This window comes from Aspergillus pseudotamarii (genome assembly GCF_009193445.1).
Source record: "Aspergillus pseudotamarii strain CBS 117625 unplaced genomic scaffold BDV38scaffold_55, whole genome shotgun sequence".
NCBI lineage: Eukaryota > Fungi > Ascomycota > Eurotiomycetes > Eurotiales > Aspergillaceae > Aspergillus > Aspergillus pseudotamarii.
In genome coordinates this window covers 1-22,498 of record NW_022475069.1, presented here as the reverse complement: position 1 = coordinate 22,498, position 22,498 = coordinate 1, and the positions used below count along the sequence as shown (strand labels likewise).

At 49.0% G+C, this 22,498-nt stretch overlaps 13 protein-coding genes across 13 annotated transcripts; 7 read left to right on the top strand and 6 right to left on the bottom strand.

Moving 5' to 3' along the window:
- Positions 1-165: 165 nt before the first annotated feature.
- Positions 166-1,442, bottom strand: BDV38DRAFT_163237 (NAD(P)H-dependent flavin oxidoreductase). The gene is made up of 2 exons (XM_032051823.1): positions 1,400-1,442; positions 166-1,331 (listed from the first exon to the last, which is right to left on the bottom strand). Exon 2 carries the CDS (start codon positions 1,253-1,255, stop codon positions 209-211), a length of 1,047 nt encoding a protein of 348 aa, XP_031910335.1. The 5' UTR covers positions 1,256-1,331; positions 1,400-1,442; the 3' UTR covers positions 166-208.
- Positions 1,443-1,928: 486 nt separating this feature from the next.
- On the bottom strand, positions 1,929-2,430 carry BDV38DRAFT_285932 (uncharacterized protein; the record flags this gene model as incomplete). The annotated part of the gene is made up of 2 exons (XM_032060583.1): positions 1,929-2,082; positions 2,144-2,430. 2 exons carry the CDS (start codon positions 2,428-2,430, stop codon positions 1,929-1,931), a joined length of 441 nt encoding a protein of 146 aa, XP_031910334.1.
- A 1,304-nt stretch (positions 2,431-3,734) lies between these two features.
- On the top strand, positions 3,735-5,670 carry BDV38DRAFT_295391 (DNA-directed DNA polymerase delta subunit POL31; the record flags this gene model as incomplete). The annotated part of the gene is made up of 5 exons (XM_032062699.1): positions 3,735-3,747; positions 3,822-4,036; positions 4,164-4,295; positions 4,349-5,315; positions 5,372-5,670. 5 exons carry the CDS (start codon positions 3,735-3,737, stop codon positions 5,668-5,670), a joined length of 1,626 nt encoding a protein of 541 aa, XP_031910333.1.
- A 460-nt stretch (positions 5,671-6,130) lies between these two features.
- BDV38DRAFT_163139 (uncharacterized protein) lies at positions 6,131-7,416 on the top strand. Its single transcript, XM_032051820.1, has 3 exons — positions 6,131-6,264; positions 6,342-6,421; positions 6,528-7,416. Exons 1-3 carry the CDS (start codon positions 6,243-6,245, stop codon positions 7,176-7,178), a joined length of 753 nt encoding a protein of 250 aa, XP_031910332.1. The 5' UTR covers positions 6,131-6,242; the 3' UTR covers positions 7,179-7,416.
- A 24-nt stretch (positions 7,417-7,440) lies between these two features.
- BDV38DRAFT_255499 (uncharacterized protein) lies at positions 7,441-8,315 on the top strand. The gene is made up of 2 exons (XM_032055420.1): positions 7,441-8,141; positions 8,221-8,315. Exons 1-2 carry the CDS (start codon positions 7,655-7,657, stop codon positions 8,253-8,255), a joined length of 522 nt encoding a protein of 173 aa, XP_031910331.1. The 5' UTR covers positions 7,441-7,654; the 3' UTR covers positions 8,256-8,315.
- A 299-nt stretch (positions 8,316-8,614) lies between these two features.
- BDV38DRAFT_295385 (lytic polysaccharide monooxygenase auxiliary activity family 9 protein) lies at positions 8,615-9,599 on the bottom strand (the record flags this gene model as incomplete). The annotated part of the gene is made up of 2 exons (XM_032062698.1): positions 9,320-9,599; positions 8,615-9,266 (listed from the first exon to the last, which is right to left on the bottom strand). Exons 1-2 carry the CDS (start codon positions 9,418-9,420, stop codon positions 8,615-8,617), a joined length of 753 nt encoding a protein of 250 aa, XP_031910330.1. The 5' UTR covers positions 9,421-9,599.
- Positions 9,600-11,207: 1,608 nt separating this feature from the next.
- Positions 11,208-11,760, bottom strand: BDV38DRAFT_273623 (60S ribosomal protein eL38; the record flags this gene model as incomplete). Its single annotated transcript, XM_032057709.1, has 3 exons — positions 11,208-11,257; positions 11,428-11,556; positions 11,697-11,760. 3 exons carry the CDS (start codon positions 11,758-11,760, stop codon positions 11,208-11,210), a joined length of 243 nt encoding a protein of 80 aa, XP_031910329.1.
- Positions 11,761-12,246: 486 nt separating this feature from the next.
- On the top strand, positions 12,247-12,819 carry BDV38DRAFT_163096 (Ish1 domain-containing protein). Its single transcript, XM_032051818.1, has 3 exons — positions 12,247-12,407; positions 12,460-12,506; positions 12,599-12,819. The coding sequence occupies exons 1-3, from the start codon at positions 12,308-12,310 to the stop codon at positions 12,689-12,691; spliced, it is 240 nt and encodes a 79-aa protein (XP_031910328.1). The 5' UTR covers positions 12,247-12,307; the 3' UTR covers positions 12,692-12,819.
- On the bottom strand, positions 12,727-13,630 carry BDV38DRAFT_163100 (putative nuclear transport factor 2 domain protein). Its single transcript, XM_032051819.1, has one exon. It carries the CDS (start codon positions 13,474-13,476, stop codon positions 12,922-12,924), a length of 555 nt encoding a protein of 184 aa, XP_031910327.1. The 5' UTR covers positions 13,477-13,630; the 3' UTR covers positions 12,727-12,921.
- A 169-nt stretch (positions 13,631-13,799) lies between these two features.
- Positions 13,800-16,028, top strand: BDV38DRAFT_163084 (methionine--tRNA ligase MSM1). Its single transcript, XM_032051817.1, has 8 exons — positions 13,800-14,011; positions 14,073-14,191; positions 14,247-14,318; positions 14,379-14,465; positions 14,520-14,651; positions 14,712-15,073; positions 15,127-15,604; positions 15,661-16,028. The coding sequence occupies exons 1-8, from the start codon at positions 13,810-13,812 to the stop codon at positions 15,922-15,924; spliced, it is 1,716 nt and encodes a 571-aa protein (XP_031910326.1). The 5' UTR covers positions 13,800-13,809; the 3' UTR covers positions 15,925-16,028.
- A 448-nt stretch (positions 16,029-16,476) lies between these two features.
- On the top strand, positions 16,477-17,917 carry BDV38DRAFT_163082 (putative L-serine dehydratase). The gene has a single exon (XM_032051816.1). The coding sequence runs from the start codon at positions 16,572-16,574 to the stop codon at positions 17,886-17,888; it is 1,317 nt and encodes a 438-aa protein (XP_031910325.1). The 5' UTR covers positions 16,477-16,571; the 3' UTR covers positions 17,889-17,917.
- A 252-nt stretch (positions 17,918-18,169) lies between these two features.
- Positions 18,170-19,760, bottom strand: ramB (bifunctional protein farnesyltransferase/protein geranylgeranyltransferase; the record flags this gene model as incomplete). Its single annotated transcript, XM_032062697.1, has 3 exons — positions 19,118-19,760; positions 18,948-19,052; positions 18,170-18,884 (listed from the first exon to the last, which is right to left on the bottom strand). The coding sequence occupies exons 1-3, from the start codon at positions 19,345-19,347 to the stop codon at positions 18,170-18,172; spliced, it is 1,050 nt and encodes a 349-aa protein (XP_031910324.1). The 5' UTR covers positions 19,348-19,760.
- Positions 19,761-20,058: 298 nt separating this feature from the next.
- Positions 20,059-22,192, top strand: BDV38DRAFT_273619 (uncharacterized protein; the record flags this gene model as incomplete). The annotated part of the gene is made up of 2 exons (XM_032057708.1): positions 20,059-20,112; positions 20,174-22,192. The coding sequence occupies 2 exons, from the start codon at positions 20,059-20,061 to the stop codon at positions 22,190-22,192; spliced, it is 2,073 nt and encodes a 690-aa protein (XP_031910323.1).
- Between the last annotated feature and the right edge of the window lie 306 nt (positions 22,193-22,498).

The following is a 22,498-nucleotide window of genomic DNA, read 5'->3' as shown; positions in this document are numbered from 1 at the left end:
TGAGGATTGTTGCTTGCCGTTGCTCTCTCATGCTACTAGTTAGCTTTAGAAAGGCAGTAAAGCATGATCTTTCAAGTTTTGTTCCCTTCGTTCTGTACTTGTATGTACATGTGAAAACATGAATGTCTAAACGTTATCATTATGTTACTATGAAATCCATTTCAACGTTACTCAACAGGGCAGCGTCATATCTGAGATACTGTTCCACTCAAAGCTTGCTAGCAGGTCCTGCGTTGATATATGAACCTCCTGTTCTCAGCACGTCCACGGCCTGCTGGACCATTTCCTGTACGATCACCCCGGCGGGTTTAATCTGCTTGATAATACCCGAGACATCGCCCATCAGGTAAGGGATCTCAATGTCCTCCTTGTCGTTGTTGAAATCATGTTCAATAGGGACAATTCCCTTAGCCGTCAGCCGGGCGATTTCCTCCGGTCGTCTTTCCCAGTCCTTGATATAATCGTTGGGCAGCATACGCAGCGGCCGACCAGAAACGACCAGGGTCCGCTTCGTCTCTCCAAATTGGGCCCCGACGACCGCCTCCTTGTGCAACTGACTAGCACTGCTTTCCTCCGAGGCAACGAACCTCGTCCCGACCCAGACACCGACAGCGCCCAGCATCAGTGACGCGGCCAAACTGCGTCCATCATTGATACCACCAGCAGCCACGACCAAGGCAGGTTGACCCGTCAGTGGGCTCTTGTATTTCTTTGCCACGTCGACGACCGCCGGGACGAGCACGGAGAAGGGGATGTCGCCTGTATGGCCACCTCCTTCACCACCCTGGGCGCATACGATGTCCACGCCCAGCTTGAGTGCCTTCTCGGCGTGCTTGGGTGCTCCGACCATATTCATGATCAAGATGCCGGCGTCGTGTAGTCTCTTGATGACGCGCACGGGGGGCACACCCACTGCGGAGACGAAGAGCTTGGCGCCATGGGAGATTACAACGTCGATGAGCTGATCCAGCTGACCGTGGGTGTAGTCGTGGTTTGTAGCACGGGCTCCTCCGCCAACCTGAGGTAGGGCCAGATCAACGCCGAAGGGAAGAGAAGGGTCCCGTAGGGAAGCCTTGAGTTCCGTCAACATCTCTGAAAGCTGCTCGGGTGTATAGCCCAGACCGCCGACTGTTCCCAAACCGCCTGCGTTGGAAACCGCGGCCGCTAGAGGGGCCCCAGAGGCACGCGCCATTCCTGCCAGCAGGACGGGGTGCTGGATCTTGAGCAGTGAACAGAGGGGGGTTTGAAGAGACATTGTAGTAGTTGGAGTAGATCGATATAATAATCTTGTCCAGGAGTAGAGTATAATAAGGTACAAAGTTATTGAGATGCTATATTCGTCAGTCAATTAGAGAGGTTTTAAGAATAACTGTCCAAAGTCACTGTTGGCATCTCTTACCGTCCAAGTACTCTTGAGCCGCGGCTGTTAGAAGTCCGGCAGATGATCTTTTTGCCAGCAATGGCCAATGGGGTTATTTAGGGGCATTATTTAGGAGAGATATGAGATTTGAACAGCTTGGGGTCTGCTGCACGAATGCGGGGAAGCGGAGCCCTTAAAGCTGATGATCGCCAACCGAACCGAGGCTTCGGCTCTCTCGTTGCTCCATCTGAACCTACGCGCTGTTAGTTATGCTCGTTATACGCGACTGTATAAGATTTCATAAACTTTTTTCTTTTCTTTTTTGTTTTTTTCTTTATAGTCAGAAATCTATGATATCTTCCCACGAGCTTTATACATTACTTCATAAGAACAATTGACTTGGACGATGGCCGATTCCATTTCCGAGCTTGGCTCCAGGGTTGAAGGTCACTGAAGAATAGAGTGTTCGGTAATAAGTCAAAAGACAGAAACAAGGGTCTTAAGAGTATAACGCCATTAGACGGAAGACAAGATAGGAAGTAAGCTACCAGCTAGAGCAAGACCTCCCTTAGAGTTGCAATACGGTTAGGACAACTGAAAGGAATAGGCTGGCTGGGGTTAAATCAACATCTCGAACAGCTGTTGCCGCCTGTGTCCCCTCTATCCTCGCCTGTGTCTTTGTTGCGGTTCCAGTCAGGATGGCAACGTTGTCTCGCGGGTTACTTCAGATCTTGAAATCAGTGAACTGCATAATTCAATGATTCTGCGCACACGGAAACTTACGCCGTCACAGGTGGTGTGCCGTTAAGTTCAGCTGCCTCTTGTTTCGACTCGCGCGATAGACCTTGAGTAGCCGTTGTGCTTGCCACTGTCGCTGTCTTATCCACCACTGGCCTGGTCTCTGTCGGCTGAGCATTATTGACAACAGGTCCGGGTGGCGGCTGATAGCCTACTGCTCCTTCGGGGGCAGTTCCGAGTGACCCTGGTAGGCTTCGCTGAATTAAACGGTATGGCGGGCTGCTCATTAAGGCATCCAACTGGAATGATGCTGTAAGAACATATGGCAACATGCTGAGAACCATGAAACTGCCTATAAGGCTGCTGAATGTGCGTGACACCCTCATATTCGGAGAAATGGGTATATGCAACACTGCTCGTGATATATTTGACCCTTTTTGAGGCGGTCAAGAAAGCCCCTAAGATCCACAACAATTCAGCCTTTGAAGATAGTAGAGTTAATATGAGGCACCTGGTATATTAACAGGTAAGTGTTTTGCGCCTGGATGAAAGAGGCATATTATACTTGGGAGAGATGCCCCTTCCATTCCCTGCCATGTTCCTGCCTCCAATTTCAGAATACTATCAGGAAAGGAGAAGGAAAGAACATGACCAATCAAGTGAATATTGCAGTATGTCAACAACCTCAAGGAAATGACCGATCGAAAAGTGAATCAAAGTTGATGAAGGAATGCGGCCTGTGGAATGGACAGCAGCGTGTCCCCTGCGGCTTGAGCCATCCCTTGCAACTGTAAATTGCTCCTGTGACAACTTACCTATTGAAGTCTACTTGAAATTGCATGTTGTTCCACCTCACCTCTCGGGTTCTGCATGACAGTTATTACGGACGTGGGCATATTTTAGTGATTCTGGCAGCACGTAACGCGCACGTTTCATGTCCAAAACAGAAGTCCAATTAAGGCAGAACACTCAGTTGAGTGTTCAAAGCTCATAAAGGTATCTCTCTATGTTTTACCGTTTCCGCCATCTCGCTTGGCAGTCCAAAGTTCGTATCCCTTATCAGGTTGCAGCAGATCGGCCCTCGGGTTCACTTTGTCAAGGCCAAAAACTGAAGCTTCAAATGGTCTTTCTTCCCGATTTAGGAATTCGAAGCATCCACTTTGTTCGAAATAGTTTCTGGAACGATCAACATTAATTCAATCCATTGCTAGTCCATCATTCTAGGATATCGAATCCGAGTCGATGTAGACCAATAAATGGTGCTGGTTGGTCTTTTGCTTGCGCTGCTTCAATCCGGGAGAGACATGCTCTTTCTGAATTTACATATTGTTGCTTTGCATATCAATTGAATGATTGGTACAGGGTGAAATCTATGAGATTTCATGTTAAAGAGCCTAAAAGTTCTGCAAGAATTAACGTAGTGCCTTTATTCAAGCGCTCCAACGGCCTTGGCCCAAAGCGGTACTGTAATTACGCTGCCCGCGGAACGCCAAAAGACGCGTGATTCGCGTTGAACTTCACGGAGCAAAATAGCACTCATCGTTCACAACAAACACATCTTACCTTTTTCGGGTTGGCATATAATTCTCTCTTAAGCTATTCCAGCCTTCCTGCTACGAAGGAGCAACTTCACAAGATGGCCTCCGGCAGTACAGAAAACCCATTTCTGCGCCCTCCAAGGTGTGCCCACCCATCCTGCGCGCCCAGCTGTATGGTCAATCAGTGACTGACAATCATTCTCATCTTGATCGCAGCGACGAAGAACATGCACCCGTCTATCGTTCCTCCTCCAGCTATAACCCTCTTCATACCTTTCAATTGCCTTCTGGCCAGGAAAGGCACTATCAACAACAATATGGCGATATGTACTTCTTGCGACTGGCCAAGTTAAAACCGGCAGTGGAGGAAATTGCGGTTGAGACATGGGAAGGTTTCAGTGTAAGAGTATTGCCCGCTGGGTTTCCGATGACATGAGGCGCATCTTGTGCGCAATCGGACCATATGGACCGAGCAAGTAGGACAGTCTCTGTCGAATGTATGCTAACACAGCTGGGTTGCGAAACAGATTGCCGGGGAGCATGCTCGTCGCGTGGAAAGAGTGCTCGATGTAAGGCAAGGAGAGCTTTGCTGGGTTGCAGGCACAATCTACATGGACTTGCCATTGAAGCCCAATATTTTGGATGACCTGACGAAAGAGGCAAGTCAACAGTGTTTATGCGCGTACACTTGCACCTGCTAATCCCGTAGCAGAACTTTACATTAGCCCCTCCCCCTCGTCCGACTTATCTTGATCCTGCCCACCCCGAATTAACACAAACCATGCTAGAAGATGAGTCAGGTCGCCTGCGATTGACTGGGAACACGCTTAGATCGACCCAATTGGCTACAGGAGCTATAGTTGCCGTGCTCGGGACTGAGAACTCGAATGGAGACTTTGAGGTTATCGATGTAAAGGTACCTGATCTGGCTCGTCAACCCCGTCGGTGGGAGAGGGATGAAAGGCAGTCTTCCCAGAAAGGAACCGACAAAAGCAAGATTGCTTTTGTAAGTGGTCTTGGGACAACGGGAACATCGGGCGATACACTATCTCTGGAGCTCTTAACGGACTATCTCCTTGGCTATACAGGTTCACAATCACCAGTGAATGATGAGAGTGCACCCCCAGAAGCGTCTGCAATTACGAGGCTTGTGATTGCAGGAAATTCTCTCGGTGCAAGCATGACCACCGACCCTAACGAAGATGCAGCTACTTCAAAGAAGAAAAGTGGACCAAGGAAATATGGCTATGATGCCTCTGCGTACAATGCTTCGCCGATTACCCAGTTCGATAACTTCCTCGCCGAGATTCTACCCAGTATACCTGTTACCCTTATGGCAGGCGCAAGCGACCCAGCCAATTTCTCACTACCTCAACAGGGTATCCACCGAGCTATGTTCCCGCGATCTAGGGCATATTGCTCTAACCCCACCACGTCTGCTGGAGAAATCCCAGAGCCTGGATGGTTCGATAGCGTCACGAATCCATGGGAAGGTGACATAGAGGGATGGCGTCTGTGGGGTTCGAGCGGCCAGAATGTCGACGACGTCCTTCGCTATCTAGATTTTGCGAATTCGAGTGGTGCTGTCGATGCTAATGGGGATGCCGAGGCCAGGGTTAAAATCATGGAGGCCATGTTGCGTTGGAGATGTGGCGTCCCCACCGCACCGGATACGATCTGTGAGTTCTCTTTTCCCATGACATTCTCTTGGAACGAAGTTACTAATTGATCACAGGGTCCTATCCATTCCAAACACACGATCCTTTCGTGATGGAAGCATGTCCGCATATCTTCTTCGCTGGTAACCAGCCACAATTCAAGACCGCGGTGATAGAAGGCGACACTCCCTTGAAGCTGACTGGAACCGACACCGAAATGACCGGCACAGATGAAAACACGCCTGGCCCACGAGTCCGTCTGTTATCCATTCCTACGTTCAAGGAAACCGGCGAGCTGGTACTGGTTGATACCGAGACGCTAGAGGTAGAAGTCGTCAAATTCGGCACATACGCGGGGCAGCAGGAAAAGCAATGATTTGTATGTGAAATTAGGTATCAAAGGTTTATGAGATACCCACAAGAATATGACATAGCTATAATATAGGCCAAACAAACATTCACCTATAGAACACAAGGACCTGTGATATTGATGCTGAAAAGGACCGCTCTTTAGGCTGTTTACAGTTAGCATTTCCACCCCCAACCGAGCTCCATGCAGTTCTAGCTATGATTTTATATTTTACTCAAAAAAGCACCCGTTTCTAGATCAAAAATTCTTTCGGATACGATCCAGCAAAGGGGAGCGAACAAGAAAAGCATCGGAGTATGTTCAAGTGGCCCCAAATGCCAAGACTCGCGCAAAAAAAAAAAAAAAAAAAAAAAAAAAAAAAAAAAAAAAAAAAAAAAAAAAAAAAAAAAAAAAAAAAAAGAAAAGAAAAGAGACATTGAATAAATGGAATTAAATTCTCCCACTTTGGGCGCTGGATCTGATCTTCCAAAACCTGCCCCACGAAATATACAATCTAGACCAGTTCTACGGATCACCCCACATATCTACTGTAATATAGACATTGTACTTCGAGCATATCAAACTAGACACGGCTAAAAATGTTGTTAAATGCCAAAACTGGTACGCCCGCTTCCATCTTCCCTATCAATCACACCACCCACAATCACCAAGTTACGTACTCTAACAGATTAGTATAGCTATTTCGACATCTACGGTGCTCTTAGTGCCCTACTCCAAATGGCACGTTCCCCGCTACCATGAATGGATGAAAGATGAGGTATGTTTTTACATTCCATGTTCTCCTTAGATCCAATTACTCTCATACCCAAGGATTAGACAAAGAAAGAAAAAAAACCACCAAAACTAACGCCAGCCAACACCAGGAAATCCAAGAAGCAACAGCCTCAGAACCACTCTCTCTAGAAGAAGAATACGCCATGCAAGAAAGCTGGCGCCAAGATCCGGACAAACTAACCTTCATTGTGTGCCAGCCCTCCCCCACAGGAACGGGGGGCTCCCCACTCCGCGATGAAGATGACAGCTCCGAGCGGATGATCGGGGACGTGAATCTCTTCCTCCGCGTTGACGACGGCGAGGAAGGGAACTCGGAGCCCCAGATCATCGGCGAGATTGAGCTCATGATCGCCGAGAAGAGCAATCAGCGGAAGGGGTACGGGAAGGCCACGCTGCTCGCTTTTCTGCGATACATCGCTGATCATGAAGTGGAGATTTTGGAGGAGTTTGTGAGAGGGGATCCGGCTGCTGCTAAGGCTCTAGGGGAGGAGGCTGGCGTTAGTAGTAGTGGGTGGAGATTCTCGTGTCTTAGTGTTAAGATTGGGCAGGGGAATGGGCGCAGTTTGGGCTTGTTTGAGGGCGCGGGGTTTCGGAAGGTGTCGGAGGAGGCGAACTATTTTGGGGAGTTTGAGCTCAGAAGGATGGATTTGAGCCGGGAGACTGTGGATCAGGGTCTGGAGAGGGCGGGAGTTGAGGGATATGTTGAGTTGGAGTATAGTAAGTCGGCGTCAGTAGTGTGATTCTTTTCGTCCAGTACGTCTGGATCAACGTGGTTTGATTTGATGATGGATTGATTGATATATTAAATCGTATCCCGTTTTTAGCGTCAACTAGGCGGGGGGGGAAAGAAAGTGGATTTCCATGGTCCGATCCAATGAAACGAACCATGACTCGCATTGGTACCTGGAAATACTACGTAGTTGGCATTTGTACAGGAATTGAAGCATCTCTGGTCTAGGGTTTGGAACCTCACATGGTGTCTGATCACCCCCCCCCCGGCTAAATATGAATCCTCCTGCACTGATGTGACCTGATAATAAAACTCCCAACTAATGGTCGTCCTTTATAGTACAAGGCAGCTTATGTCTGCTACTGCTCATGCCACTAAGCTGATCCTCCTCCCCCTCTCATAAAGGATTCGTTTTGGACCCCCCTTTTCCCTAATATCCCGGTCTTTCTAAACAATCCCATCCATCCAACCCAGAACATTCCCAACATGAGATACCTAACACGATGGCGTTCCAAGCGCAAAGCACCCATTGTAGCCGAAAAATTCCAAACCCGGGACTCGGACGAAATCAACCAGGCAACACAGCCAGATACCTTCTCCGGTCCACCGGCCATCCATGCAGCATGGTTCAATGTACACGACCGTTCGGATTTCCGGAACATCAGCACCAGCTTACCGGCTTCGATTGATAAGATCACAATTGCTATCGGTAATCATGTCAGGGATGGGGTGTACAGCATTGTCAGCATGAGCGCGAGCGCATACTCAATAACTGTTGTTTGCTCGACTGAGAAGTCCCGGGCTGAGGTTGCTGAGTTGGTGCAGAGGATGAAGGAGGAACTGGGCCAGAATGCGGTGATTCCGCCGGAGGAACTGGTCTTGCTAAGAGAATGGGAGGAGAAATGGGGCGTGGTCGAAGAACTGTCTACTATGGACGATGGATTGGATACGGATGTTGAACTTGATCATCGAGGTTAGTAGTACTGGGACTATATGTCCTCAGGTCCTTCCTTATGTGCTCTTATATTGACTAATAGAATGTGGATTGTTAGTGCTGAGTGCTTCACAAAGTTCGACAGCGTTATAACGTTCCATTTGGGAGATGGTGCCGAAATTGAAGTATAGGTTTGGACTGATGTATACCCTGATATGATTGTCTTATTCAGTAAGATGCACATATTGTTTGTCTTTTTTTTTTTTTTCTTTTACTATTACTTTTCTTTCTCTTGTTAGTATTTGAGCTATTATCTCGAACGAAGACTACCATTCAATGCGAAGCGAAGTAACGAATATTCACATTCGAAGAATAATAAAACTATGAACAGCATACATAACCACCGCTAATAGATTGCCAGGTAAGATAGAGGAAAAGATCCTCTACATACTTCCCCACAAGGCATTCCCACTCACAAAACTACCCACTGAAATCGGATTTAAAGCTCCGATTTAAGCGCTGAAAACCTCGGGGCCCGGGATGGGGTAGCCGTCGCTGAGGTCACTGTAGATGTCGAACAGAATACCAGGGTCAGTGTCCTTGTAGAGCGCCTCGCCGGCGGTACCTGCCGGGGTGGCATCTCCGCCGCCAGTGACCTTGATATTGATGCACTGGGGGTAGTTCTGAGCACCATCCTTCTGACCGGCAGAGTGAAGGCCGATGATCTCGTGGCGGAGAACATAGTTGCCCTCTTGAACGGAGGCCGGGATGGTCACAGTCCAGCTGTTGTTGTTGCTGATCAAGTCATCGGTAGCCCAATGGCCCGGAGGGCTGCTGCCGTCAATCAAGCCCTGGGCCTCGATCTTGAAGAACTCGAGGCTGGCCTTGTCTACCGCGGAGCAGTCGCCGCCGCAGGGGGCGAGGTAATTGAGGACAGGGCCGTGGTGGCTCTCAGGCCATTCGGTCCACTGCAGTTCAATTTCGCCACCAGCAGCAACTTCAGCAGACAAAGCACCTGGCTTTCCGTCCTTATGACAGATGATATCGGGGGACTGGTATCCAGTGCCGTCCACGAATCCGAGATCGGTGGCAGTGGTGGACCAGCCAATAGTCTCTGGGGGATTGTCCGAGTAGGAGTACTTGTCGACAAGGTATCCGCCATAACTTTTGTATGTGTTAGCCTCCATAACAACATGTTTGCGACTTTAAAAACATACTATTGGCCATCAATGACGACTCCGGACACATAACCGTGGCCGGCGACGAGAGAGGCAGAGGCCAGGAGGCCAGTAAGCGACATGATCTTGGACATAGCCATTGTGATGGTATAATTGGAATGGAACTAAAAGGATATCAAATCCGTGGCCAATGATTGAAGGACCTGCTCGATCAAAGGCCTGGAAGAAGGAATGAAGGAGAATGTGTCTGAAGACGAAACGAATAGACAGTTCCTGACATTCCACTGCCTTTTTATAATGCTCGTCATGCATACTAGGCCCAGCCAAACTCCTATTTCCCTGTACCCTAGTAGGGAGGGGGATGTCTCCACCCTGGTGACTATGGGCTACCTGCGACACCCGGACCAGTGGATGATATTATCCGGAATTAGTTCGGTGGCAGGTAGATGTGCGTCGGTTTTCACATATGCCCATACAGAGACCAATAGGATATCATGGCCGCACTGCTAATTAAACTGAGCGTCAGTCATTCTGCACCTTGCACCGCTGCATAATTCGACGCTCAAACGTCTTCTTGCGGATTATGCTGGATACCGGATTGCATTGCCGTGATAGTCCATCTCCCAATTCTGCCAAAATTGAACAAGGTCCGCCATGAAGATCCACAAATGACCTTCAAGTACTACTGAAGAGGTGCCAGCCCTGCCATGTGACCCAAGGCCTGTTGTGTTTCCACCCAATAGCCTGCCTCAAGGCTGTATGCCTGCTGGGCAGTTAATGCCGGAGTTGATCGACCCTCGGGTTGACGGACCGATGGCTATTATGTCGTTGGATTCAGGTACGCGAGACGCCCAGGGCCTCGATAATCCAAGAAAGGTATTGTGCTATTGACCGAGTCTTCAGCCCAGCGAGATGAGAGGGGTCCTCCGTGATCCAAATAGCATATAGATCATCTACAAGAAACTTGCCGTGACTTGAATGGAAATGATTAGCGCTCAGAGACCAGCCCTAACTTCTGATTCGAGGATACTTCTACACCATGTTTCTGCCTCCAAATTGCCGGCATGGCAGTTAGACTTGGCATATAAACCAGTCGTGACAGGCCTAGCACATGATAGATCCTGACGGAATTTCTCTGGCATTTGGGATTGGGTCAAGGGTGGGGTGTCCATTTGACGGCGGATGACGATCATTGAAGTCTGTGACAGGAAGAGTGGGAGGAAAGTTGACAAGTGTTTCACCAAAGGCCCGCCAAGAGCCCTAAACCTCAATATAGCCGGTCTTCCTCATGCATGGATCATACTATTTCAACGTCCAATTTATCCACAGTTGGTTATGTGGGAATTGCCAAATGGGATCGTAGTCCAGGGTTTATCCTGATTTCCATATATGAATCACAAGAGAAAACTAAATCCCAGAGCGCGCTGCATGTCTCAAAACTAGCGAGTGATCGAGACATCGGGCAGTTTCAGAAAGCCTTACAAATATCAAGTCCACAGCGCATCTACATTCTACCCAAAGGATCTCCTCATGGTGATATGACAGCAGCCATCAAGACGAGGAGCGCAATCAATGTAGCGAAGACCATAGTAACATTGGAAGCTGGACAAGGTGCACGGCATTTCAACTGTTTTTCTCTTCATTAGATAGTAGAACCAGGGAGCTCCGACCAAGCATCCTCTGGAAGTTGATTTAGATATGTAGGTCGTCTAGCCAGTGAAAAGTGCCGTTCCTGACTTATGATCACAGCATCCGACAGACGCGGGGACTCCAATCCTCCTGTATATCAAACAGGTCAGACCGATTCATCCCAGTGCCGGCCCACACAAGCATCCATGCCAATGCCAAATCCCATTCGACAGTCGACTTATGCTTCGGCAACCGTCCTCCGAGTCCACCTCTCCCTACTTCAAATCATTGAAGGTATTTACAGAGCCTTCTTCTTCTCACCCTTGGAGACATCGACGACCTTGAGGGCTGTTGTAATAATATCGTCAGCATCAAGTCTTATGTAGTTGTGACCGCGTAGTCATGTTTCGTTTCATGTCCCGGAACCTCCACTCTAGGCATGCAAACCGGCGGAGCGAGCAAGATTGAAATCCGAATAACGACTGAGTGTTTTCAAATCGGCCTGGAACGCAACGCACCTGGGGGCAAGCTCTGCTTGAGCTTGTCGGCCTTGTCGGAGTCCTTCAGGGCAAGGGTGTAGACGAAGCGCTGGCAGCGGACCTTGAACTTGACCTGCTGGGTCTTACGGTTGCGCTTGATGCGGGCAGCTAATCGCAAACATCATCCGTTAGCACCATCAATCCAAACATAACACTCATAGCCTATCCATCGCCGGCCGGAGCTCATCGGAGGGCCCCAGGCCCAACCCAAAACACCCGAGCGTCTAAACGGGGCGTGGAGAACGTACAGGAGGCATCCTTGCGGCGGCAGATCTCAATGAACTGCTTGATGTCGGAGATTTCACGAGGCATGGTGGGCGGTGATTGGGGACGTAAGTCGGGATGGTCGAACAAAAAGTCGGGACGAGTGAAGGACAATCGCGATCTCGAAGTCTCGACTTGCGGGCGTCCGGACGGTGAGGCGCTAACGTTGTGTGGGAATCGTTAGGGTTGCCTCCCCGGAAGCCCTGGTTTACATGCGCCACCTCTCTGTGGCGTGTCACTTCCTATCTCAGGTAAATCCACTACTGTGGCGGTGCAAGCTAGGCGGCAACTATACTGTATGCAGACAGGTAGTATAAGTAGTACCTGGTACGTACTTAAGCAGCATCACGTCACGAGCTTGATCAAACTGACAATCTGTCATTTTCTCATCTATACAAATCACGATTTTGATTGCATTCGTATATCAAGACATAACATCTAAACCAAAATGCCGACTGCGCTAGATCGAGCAATGCACTCAAAGGTTCGTACAGTAGATAAACCCAGATGGTGTTCTCAAAACAGCTGACAGGTATCTAGAATCTTTTTTTAGGTACACATCGCTAGTGACAAAGCAATAAAATAACGACCGCTAATGTCGACTCATTCAGGGTTTGCTGGCATGGTCACTGCTGCAGCGGCCTGGGCCATATGGGGTAGCGACATATTCCCTGCAGAATCAGACCCAACGGGAGGTAAGCATCAGATACCATTGACGACGCTTTAGAGGCTGACTCTGTTAAAAAGACCCTGAAACTTGGACTGCTGAAGAGATGAAAAGGTGGCTCCGTAACGTATGTGCTTTCTTCAATGTGTGAAAATCCAAAAACCATCACATTTCAACCTCTTGTGTGCATCCAAAATTGACTCCGGCGGCGACTCCTAGAGGGGGCTTATGCCAAATAACGAAGCCACACGTGAAGAGCTTCTGGAACGAGTCAAAGCAAACCTTCGTATACCGCGCAGGTCCAGAACATGATTGTACTGTTGTGATATGTTGTGCATTCCAGAGTTCACGTTCTATCTGTGCACATCATCAGGTGCTTTGAGTGTTTCTCTTGAGTTTTTGTTTATGTTGCGCCTTGGATTGTTTTGTCGCTTTGTACTCATACCCCAATAATAATACCCCCCATTGTATCCTTGAGAGGTCTGGTGATTGATGCACAGCCCCTAAAGATGTACTCCTCTTTTTGAATAGGAATTGTTTTCTCAAACAACGAGCCGGAACGTTTGAGATTCAATAAGCCATTCTCGCTTGCGTTTGCCCTTGGGGCCATCGGCGGAAGGGTTTGGCACTAGCACGAAAGTTTCGCTGAACCCGCGCTGCGGAAGATCGCGAGACTCTCCAAATCGCACGTAACCGCTGACCAGCACCAAAATAGATTTGTCCCGGAGAGTGGTCTCGTTCGGAGCTTTAAGCCCAGTTGCTGTCGGCGTGGGATATGCTTGGTTGATGATTTGGCAATCGAACGACTGCACCTCGTAATGCGCCGGCGGCATCTGATTGACAAATATTTCTTGAACTGCTTTGCCATCGGCGACAACATTACCATTGAATAGGATCATGGAGATCGTTTGGTTGTAAAAAGTTGATATCGTACCACGGTTGGACTGAAGGGCGGGATAGAATGACTGGACAAATTCCGTGGCCGCTGTCGGTAGTATACAGATTAACGGTGTGACCAGAAAGAAAGCAGTATTATACAGGGGAGATATACCATCCGTAGACACTTTAGTGAGCGCATCTTCACTTGCGGGGGCCATCGCGAAAGAATCAAGTACCAGGTGTAGTAACTGTTGACACCTGCGCAATCCAAGTGGATAAGAGGATAGACGGTCTGTCGAAGAATATATAGACACAATAATATAGGGAGTAGATGGCTATATCGAGAAGAATATGAATAGAGTCAGAAGTAAAGATACGTCGTGGTGGTGGTGGTGGTGGAGAAGAAGAAAGAGGAAGAGGCCCCAGCGGCAGAAAAAAAGGTACGGGAGCTTAGGCCACCCGGAGATTAGCCTCTCCAACTCCGATAAATCACCCATCAAAAAGTAGTCTAGAATTTGGAGTCATCCTCCTCACTCCGCATCCAGTTAGCAATGGCTCTTCCCAGAGCACGCTTCCATGCCCTTTCATGGGCCAACCAATTCCTGACATATAAACGTCCAACTTGGCAGTGTACTACCTGTAGAACCCTTCGCCCGACTCCAATTGTTGCTCCGCGTAGATTCGCGACAGCGCCTTCTGGAAAGCACAAGAAACCCTACTATGTGACGACACCTATTTTCTATGTGAATGCCGGTGAGTCTATCTAACATGAATTATAAAGCGCTATTTTTTGACTAAATACATATTCCCTTAGCCCCTCATGTCGGTCACCTGTACACAATGATAATTGCCGACATCCTGAAGCGATGGCGAACACTTTGCGGAGATACAGACGCTCAACTATTGACCGGTACCGATGAACATGGCATGAAGGTAGAAGGGATATTCTTAATCGAAAGTCTTTCATGGTGTTGACTGTACGGTACAGATCCAGCAAGCTGCCCTAGCCGCGGAAATGGATACTCAGGCCTTCTGCGATATGAACTACAAAACCTTCGAGGTCGGTCCGATTTTCGCAGCTTAGGGCTTCCATTATGTTAGGTATTGACATTTTGGATAGGATCTAGCCAAAGCAGCAAATATGGACTACGATTACTTCATCCGGACGACCGAGGCGGCGCACAAGAAGACCGTACAGTATTTCTGGGTAAGTGATAGACGGGCCTTCGAAGCGCTCCATAGTAGAACTAAACAATCATAGGAAATGCTGAATCACAGAGGCTATATTTACACCTCTAAGCACGAAGGTTGGTATTCTGTTAGCGATGAAACATTCTATCCTCCGTCACAGGTTCATAACTCGCTGGATCCTACCACTGGAAGAAAGAGAATGGTATTTAGCCTACAGGACTGCTACATTTGCCATGAATAACGAGCTGATCTAACAATACAGGTTTCCGCCGAGACAGGGAAAGAAGTAGAATGGTCCTCTGAGACAAACTATCACTTCCGCCTGTCTGCTTTCCAGGAGCGCCTGCTGGACCTATACAAGACAGGCTTCATTACACCATCCAATTACACGACAGAAATCGTCAAATCGGTGACTTCGGGGCTCCAAGATTTGTCGATTTCTAGACCCGTAGAACGGTTAACTTGGGGTATTCCTGTCCCTGGCGACGAGACACAGACCATCTATGTATGGTTGGACGCACTTGTCAATTATTTGACCAAGGCGGGATACCCTTTCCCACCCGGTCAAGAAGGGGGCCTTGGGTGGCCCGCAGATGTACATGTTGTCGGCAAGGATATCGTTCGGTAGGCATTGTTCTCCGTAGAGCACTGCGAGCACGACACTGATGAGCGTACAGCTTCCACTGTGTATACTGGCCAGCGTTCCTCATGGCACTTGACCTCCCCCTTCCTCGTAATGTCCTTGTTCATGGGCACTGGACGATCAACCATGAGAAGATGTCAAAATCCACAGGCAACGTGGTGAACCCTTTCTTTTCTTTGGACCGTTTCGGTGTTGATACAATGCGCTTTTTCCTTGCCTACCAAGGAGGCTTGGCGGGGGACGCTGACTATGACAACTCCTATATCATCCGTGACTACAAGAAGCTACTCCAATCGGGTATCGGAAACCTAGTGCTCCGAACAATCGGCTCTTCGAAAGGAAAACTCCATTCTTACATTGTCAGCGGGACATCGGGCGAGCTTCCGCCCGCAAATGAGCAAGATTTGCAGTTCGAACAACTGCTGAGGGAAACCCCTGTTAAAGTGGACGAACATATGGAGAGCCTTAACCCTCGTGCCGCTTTGCAAAACATCATGGTGTTAATCGAGCAGGTAAGACAAGTCACTATTTTTAGTTACGACATATTCGTGTTGACGCTCCTTCTCAGGGTAACAAGTACATACATCTATCGGAGCCGTGGAAGGATGCTATCAAAGCTCAACGAGTGTTGTTCAATGTCGCCGAATCCCTCCGGATCGCCGGCATTCTCCTACAGCCCTTTATGCCCACCAAGTCTAAGGAGCTTCTAGATGTTCTCCGCGTCGATCCCTCCAAACGGGCATTTTCGGCTGCGGTATTTGGGTCCGATGCAGAATATGGAGAAGGCATTAAGAAGACCGTCTTGTTTCCCCCTCTTATCGTGGAGCAATAAGTGTCACAAGGACATACGGTTTGATAACAAGAAAACCCACGGAAGCCAATCAAAAAAGTAGATTACAACACCATTTTGCGATCTAATTGGCACATTTCTCCACTGACGCAAGGGTCAGGGAAACGTCGCGAAGCTTTTCCCGATTGTGCTCGATAAAGCTGGCGTGCAAGGTTTCTGTTTCCTCACGCTCGACCCCATGGGTAGGGTTTATGTTATGTCATGGCCAATCGATGGTTTTGCTCGATTCCACAAGGTTATCAGCGGAAAAGGCCCAGATCCACGACGTTGGGAGCGATAGATATCGGGGCGGAAAACTCGGGCCTTTCCCGCGGCAAACCCCCTAAGGTGGTATCGGAAAGACATCCGCTTGTATATCAGAGATACTATGGTGTTCGATACGGTGTATAATAATATAATGGAAGGGTTGGTATTTTGTTGTGCTTGCTTATCTCTCATTCCTTGTTTGATTCCCCTACTGCTCCCACATTGTTCCGTGGTACATTCAGGTTATACTCCTTGTATACATCTTTAAATCCTTACTCTGTGTCAACTATATACAATCAACTTATCTCTCATATCTTCCAGGACATCCTGATCACGTATTCTCAACCTACACTAGCCTAAACTCCGAGTATCAATCCTCTATCATGGGTAGCATCGCCTTGGAGGAAGCCCAGCCCTCCTTCAAGACACCATGGGTGCAAACCCCCTTGGTGGAATCCGCCTCCCTTTCTCGTGCCGCAGGATGTAGGGTATTCTTGAAACTGGAGAACGTCCAGCCCAGCGGTTCATTCAAGTCCCGGGCCATGGGCAACCAGATCCTGTCACACCTCATCAAGCCAGAAAACGCCAACCGACCCGTCCACTTCTATGCCTCCTCAGGCGGAAATGCAGGCCTAGCCGCTGTCTGCGCAGCCCGCAGCCTGGGATACCCCTGCACAGTGGTCGTACCACTATCGACAAAGCCCCTGATGGTGCAAAAGCTACGGATGGCAGGTGCTGCGGACGTAATCCAGCATGGAGACACGTTCCTAGCAGCCGGCGAGTACATGCGAGAAGTGATCATGAAGAACAAGGACGATAACGAGAGTGAAGACGTGGCGAAGATTGCTCTACACCCGTTTGATAACGAGCCCATCTGGGAAGGAAACAGCACCCTCATTGACGAACTAGCCACCCAACTCCCTCCCCCAGCCGGTGAAGAAGAAGAAGCCACCCACCGTGGCCGCCCATTACCCGTGGACGCCATCATCTGCAGCGTGGGCGGCGGTGGCCTCCTGAACGGCTTGGTCATGGGCATCGAGCGACACCGTCAGCTCCAGAAGATGAGCCTCAGTTATGCCTCCAATCCTATCTCCCACTCCCAGCCGAACCCTATCAACCTCCTCGCCATTGAAACCCTAGGTACCGATTCCCTTGCTGCCGCTGTCGCGAAGAAATCCCTCGTCTCCCTCCCCAAGATCACATCCCAGGCTACTTCCCTGGGCGCTATTCGTGTCTCCGAACGTACTTTCCAATATGCTATCTCCCCGCCGCAAGGTATTGCTGTACACAGTGCTGTGCTTTCGGATGCTGATGCAGCAAGAGGTGTGCTGCGTCTTGCCGATGATCACCGGACGCTTGTTGAACTTGCATGTGGTGTATGCGTTGAGGCTGCAGTTGGTGACGCGGCGAGAGCTCGGTCATCGACATCCTCCGACGCCCTCACATCTGGAACCAAGAAGCGGAAGAGAGAGGATGCGGACTACCCTTCCCACCGCGATGAGGGCTACGGGGATGATGGGTCCTCAGCGACCGAGACGGAGTCAGAAGCAGGCAGTGAAATCCAATCCAAGCTCAAGCAGCTTGTGCCTGACCTGAACTCCGATAGTCGAGTGGTGATCATTGTGTGTGGTGGAAGTAATATTACAATCGATATGGCGGCGGAGTATAAAAAGCTGCTTAATGAGGGTTGGGGAAACTAATCGCTTCTTAATTTATGCTTATGGCCGGCCATTGCGTTTTATTTTACTTTATTTATTTATTTATTTTTTTTTTTTTCGATCATGTTAACGTTCTCTGTCATGATGGTGTCTAGATTGGCGTTTAGAATTATGATGATTTTTAATGGGTTAGCGTTTAAAAATAACATACACTTCTTGAGCATGCACCTTATCACAATATACGGACTTTTTAATATTGGAGAAGTAAAGGTAAGAAAGGGAATGAAATAATACTAAAAGTTGATGTTATTTACACTGGCACCTCATGCCGAAGTGGGAATCTCTTGGCTCCACGTTGCAGGCGCAATCATACGAATCCGATAATCCCAATAATTCTTCCGGATAGGATCGTACTTTTCCTTCAGTAAGGTAAACATCCGCACTGCCTCGGCGGTGGTTTGTTCGCCTTCTTCTCCGTATGTATCAGCCAACCATTCTATAGCATGACTGCTCTTGACCTCAACATCCACCACCTTGCCGTCCTCGACCTTTTCCTGGACAAACTTCTTCGCAAAGTCCTTCCATTCCGACAGCGGCCGGCCGGATGCCCGAAGCACGCCGCGAGCATATCCCCACGGGCTGCGATTTTCAGGGGCTTTAATAACCTTGGCCTTGGCGTACTCCAGTTCAGCATCAACAAGGTCCTCGTCAACCACGGCTAGCCTGCCTTTCTCGGGCGGGGGTGCGGTGCTATTCGGCATACCGCCGTCTGGCTCATCACTGCGTGGACCAAAACGGAGCATGAAACGATGGTTCCATGCAGAGTTATTCCTTACGTCTTGCGACAGGAGTAAATCAACGTCCTGGATCTCTCGGGGCTCGTCCCACAGTCTGAAATGCCGCACTAGCCAGTGGCGGTAGGTCCAGACATGGTAGTTTTTGGCATCTTGCTTGAACATCTCCATGAGGAAATCCAGCTCCTTGGGCGGAAGGGTCGGGAAGTTTTCCCTGGATGACATGAGGACCTGTCGGTGGTGCCTATGGGTAAATGGTTAGACCATCTTTGTGCTTCCCGATGATTTCTGCTGGGTTAATGCATACCATATTTGGTAGTTCTTAAGGTACTTCAAAGACATTTTATTCAGCCATTCAAACTCCTCAGTGAGGTCCTTCTTGAGAGCAACAAGGTTCTTAACACGATAAATCCTAAACGTTCGTCGTCAGTTATCGACGTATATAGGTAAGTACGGCAGGGAAACGTCCGGACTTACCAAACAGTGTAATGAGCCGGGTTCATAGCGATTACATCGTCAGTGAGTTTCAGTGCTCTGTCGGACATCTCATTGGCAGCCATCACTGCTCTTAAGTACGAGGTAGCCTCGAGATATTCATCTGAATAGGCAATAGTGGCCAGTGGAAGGGTCCCTGTTTCCGAGCCATCATTGAGTGGGATGGGCTCAATAGAGGCCCATGTTGGGTCTGAGGCATATTTGCCAGACATTTCTGTGAAAGGGGTGCTTTCTCTGTAGGGTGAAGAACTCAGGAAGCGTGATACTATCCAATGAATGTTACTGGAGAAAGATTCAAGAAAGATATACCGAGACAACCCGACCACACAAGCATAGATCAACGTTTCACCTCTCTTAAGTGACAGATTGTGCAGATAGCAGGATTCTAATAATATTTATGGCAATATTCTTAGCTGACTTGAGGATTGTAGTGAGCCTGGAGAATGGACTTTTAGAATGGGAAATCAATGAATGAATGGATTGAGCTATGGTGGGGCTGTGCCAGCCTCAGGCATCCACAAGAACAATAGGGAGATGACAATAGTTCAATTCTACTCAATGGCCTGCCCTGATGGTGATGATGATGCCTGCTTTTCCAACCCATTCCACAAGTCAACGAGTATTGTCCATACCACTACTCACCTCAAGTTCAGCAATGAGTTCTTTTCAAAGCCTCTTTGCCTGAGGTATCCACAAGAACACACATGACTTCCCAGTCGAGTCTCCAAAATTCCCCAAACGAGGCAAAGTACCCGGATAGGTTCCTATTGGTTCCACCGCATGGAAACTGATAAGAAGTCAAATTTCCCCGCACAAGAGGATTATTTCTCCCCCCGGGAAACAATCATCGCTAACTCGACATCATGATGTCGCTCTTCTCAGTGGCACTATCCGGAACCCTGTTGTGAAAGAATCCGGTGATAATGCGACGTGTCAAGAAATCCCGCAACGGCTGTGCGAGGTGTAAAAGCAAACGGGTATGATACATCCATGGAACAGTGGAGGTTAACGATGGTAACTCAGTTTTCTTCCCAATAGGTCAAATGTGGGGAAGAGAAGCCTTACTGCAGTCGATGCACCCGCTTGGGCGTGAAATGTCCCGGTTACGCTCAGTCTCTGCGCTGGGTGACCAAGTATCCATCCGGTACTGAGGATTACGATAGCAATGCTCAACTGAATAGGTCACCACTGGGGTCCGGCCATTCTCCAGCTCCAGGGCCCTCGACCGCCTCCCCCCGACCATCGCAGTTCCCCGATACATTAGCTGAGTCTCCATTAATCAAAGGGGATGCGAACCAGACAACCACCCATGAGGATCCGGGACCAAAGGGATTGGGATTAGATGGAAGCAATACATTGAATGACAGCTTGTGGGGTCTCCCAGAACCCGGCTCCCTCCCAGAGTTAGCAGATCTGGGTCCGTCACCGTCTTCAGCATCGGCCTCTGCGGTTGGGCACGAGCGAGCGAGCTCGATTTTTGATCTTGATACCCCCAATGACCCTGGAAATCCATTGAACTTGTTTTCTTCGAGAGCGCCTGAATCCCAGCATGAATTGCCCAATTTTCTCGGCTTCTCTCCATCGGCAATCGTACGGAAATACCCTCCGTCAAACTCACAGCCACCCCAGCGCGACCTTACGTCAATCCCACAGCTGTTGAATAACCCTTCCTGGACTCTCATTGAGTACTATTTTAAAGAGGTAGCAGCTTTGTTCTCAAGCTATGACAGTCAAATGAACCCTTTTCGGTCGACTGTGTCCCGCCTTTGGGGCTCCTCGTTGGCCATGTGTAAGACCATGCAGAGTATGGCAGCGGCTACGCTGGTGAATGATTTCCCGCAATTTGGCCCGTTGGGACGTAAGCTACGTAATGAGGCTGTCGATATCATTGCAAAAGAGACTGTTTTGGATGATAAGTCATTGTTGGCGTTACTCATGCTTGGCCAAACAGCCAGCTGGCATGATTCCAAAGATTTAGGTATCTCGTTCTTTAATCTACTTCGGAATCACCTTGAGACCAAGCCCTTGGAGATTGCCAACCCAGAGCGTGGCAATAATCATCAGTTCTTTCAGGAGGCTCTGGTATACTGGGAAATGCTCTTGTCGTTTGTTGCCGATGACACTGCAGTTCTATCAGGCAATGCAGCGGCAGACCCAGGCGGGCCGCTGGTCTTGCAGCGGATACCGCATCCATGGACCGGGATCGCCCGCGATACCCAATTCACTGTTCAGGAAGTCGGAAGACTCGTACGTTGCGAGAGAAAGCGCATCCGTGCCAGAGTATTTACCTCGCGTGCCGATATCACCCAAGCCCAGAAGGCCATTGAGAAAGCACAAGAGCTAGAAGAACGACTCCTCGAACTGGCACATCCAGCTGAAGCTGAAATAGTTAGCCCCGGCGATGACGAGACCCCGGTGTGGCACCTGTTGACCATGGCAGAAGTGTACCGTTGTACAGGCCTCATGCAACTGTATCGCGTCTTTCCGGACCTCCTTTACCGTCGACTAGGCTCACAGCACCCGTCTTCCCAATCCTACAATCAACAGCCAAGTGCAACCCCTCGCGATCCATTCCTATCCGTAGACACGGCCCCAGACCTGATCAACTCCGCCTGGTTCGAGTCTATGTATTTACAACCCGAAAGCAACCAACCAAACGAGTCGGAGACTCTCCCAGACACCTACTACGACAGCTGGCTAACAGAGTTTTCTCTGACCACTCTCTCCCGTCTAAAGACAATCCCCATTGAATCACGCACTCGATGTCTCCAACCGTTCCTGCTCGTCGCCTCCAGCAGCGAGCTCCGTCTACCTCGCTCGGAAGTTTCACTCGATAGCAGCGGTCCGAATATCTCCTCACATGCCATCGAAGTTTCTCGTACGCGCCAGTTCGTCCTCGGACGACTCACTTCGTTTCTGCATGTTCTCCCCCCGAAACCGGTCGATGTCTGCTTGCAGCTCGTGAGGGAAGTCTGGAAACGAATAGACGCAGGGGAATCAAATGCGTACTGGATGGATGTGATGATGGAGAAAGGCTGGGAGACGACAATGGGCTAATGGCTGGGATGTACCTGGGACTGCGATAGATTGGATGCATGATACCCTACTTTGTAATTAAGCGTGTATAGTTACGATAACAACTTGGATAGTATGTTATACGCCCTTGTGTAGAAAGGTTCCAGTCATTCAACTGATGCTTTATGATTCATTCAATGCCTATCGCCAACAACACCCACAGAATGGATTAAATCACATCAGTCGTCACATGAACCTCACCCAGGTTCGATCCCAAAGAACATAGCTGAAAAGGAAAAAAAAAAAAATAAAAATAAAAGTGAGTTATATAGAGGACTCGATACGAAG

Bases quoted from the DNA above. Each gene is read 5' to 3' on its own strand.
- BDV38DRAFT_163237 (XM_032051823.1), bottom strand. From the start codon at position 1,255: ATGTCTCTTCAAACCCCCCTCTGTTCACTGCTCAAGATCCAGCACCCC.
- BDV38DRAFT_163139 (XM_032051820.1), top strand. From the start codon at position 6,243: ATGTTGTTAAATGCCAAAACTG. The intron at 6,265-6,341 runs GTACGCCCGCTT...AGATTAGTATAG, and splicing joins GTTGTTAAATGCCAAAACTG to CTATTTCGACATCTACGGTG. The intron at 6,422-6,527 runs GTATGTTTTTAC...AGCCAACACCAG, and splicing joins ATGAATGGATGAAAGATGAG to GAAATCCAAGAAGCAACAGC.
- BDV38DRAFT_255499 (XM_032055420.1), top strand. From the start codon at position 7,655: ATGAGATACCTAACACGATGGCGTTCCAAGCGCAAAGCACCCATTGTA. The intron at 8,142-8,220 runs GTTAGTAGTACT...GTGGATTGTTAG, and splicing joins TGTTGAACTTGATCATCGAG to TGCTGAGTGCTTCACAAAGT.
- BDV38DRAFT_163096 (XM_032051818.1), top strand. From the start codon at position 12,308: ATGTCGACTCATTCAGGGTTTGCTGGCATGGTCACTGCTGCAGCGGCC. The intron at 12,408-12,459 runs GTAAGCATCAGA...TCTGTTAAAAAG, and splicing joins AGAATCAGACCCAACGGGAG to ACCCTGAAACTTGGACTGCT. The intron at 12,507-12,598 runs GTATGTGCTTTC...GGCGACTCCTAG, and splicing joins TGAAAAGGTGGCTCCGTAAC to AGGGGGCTTATGCCAAATAA.
- BDV38DRAFT_163100 (XM_032051819.1), bottom strand. From the start codon at position 13,476: ATGGCCCCCGCAAGTGAAGATGCGCTCACTAAAGTGTCTACGGATGGT.
- BDV38DRAFT_163084 (XM_032051817.1), top strand. From the start codon at position 13,810: ATGGCTCTTCCCAGAGCACGCTTCCATGCCCTTTCATGGGCCAACCAA. The intron at 14,652-14,711 runs GTATTTAGCCTA...CTAACAATACAG, and splicing joins CCACTGGAAGAAAGAGAATG to GTTTCCGCCGAGACAGGGAA. The intron at 15,605-15,660 runs GTAAGACAAGTC...GCTCCTTCTCAG, and splicing joins TCATGGTGTTAATCGAGCAG to GGTAACAAGTACATACATCT.
- BDV38DRAFT_163082 (XM_032051816.1), top strand. From the start codon at position 16,572: ATGGGTAGCATCGCCTTGGAGGAAGCCCAGCCCTCCTTCAAGACACCA.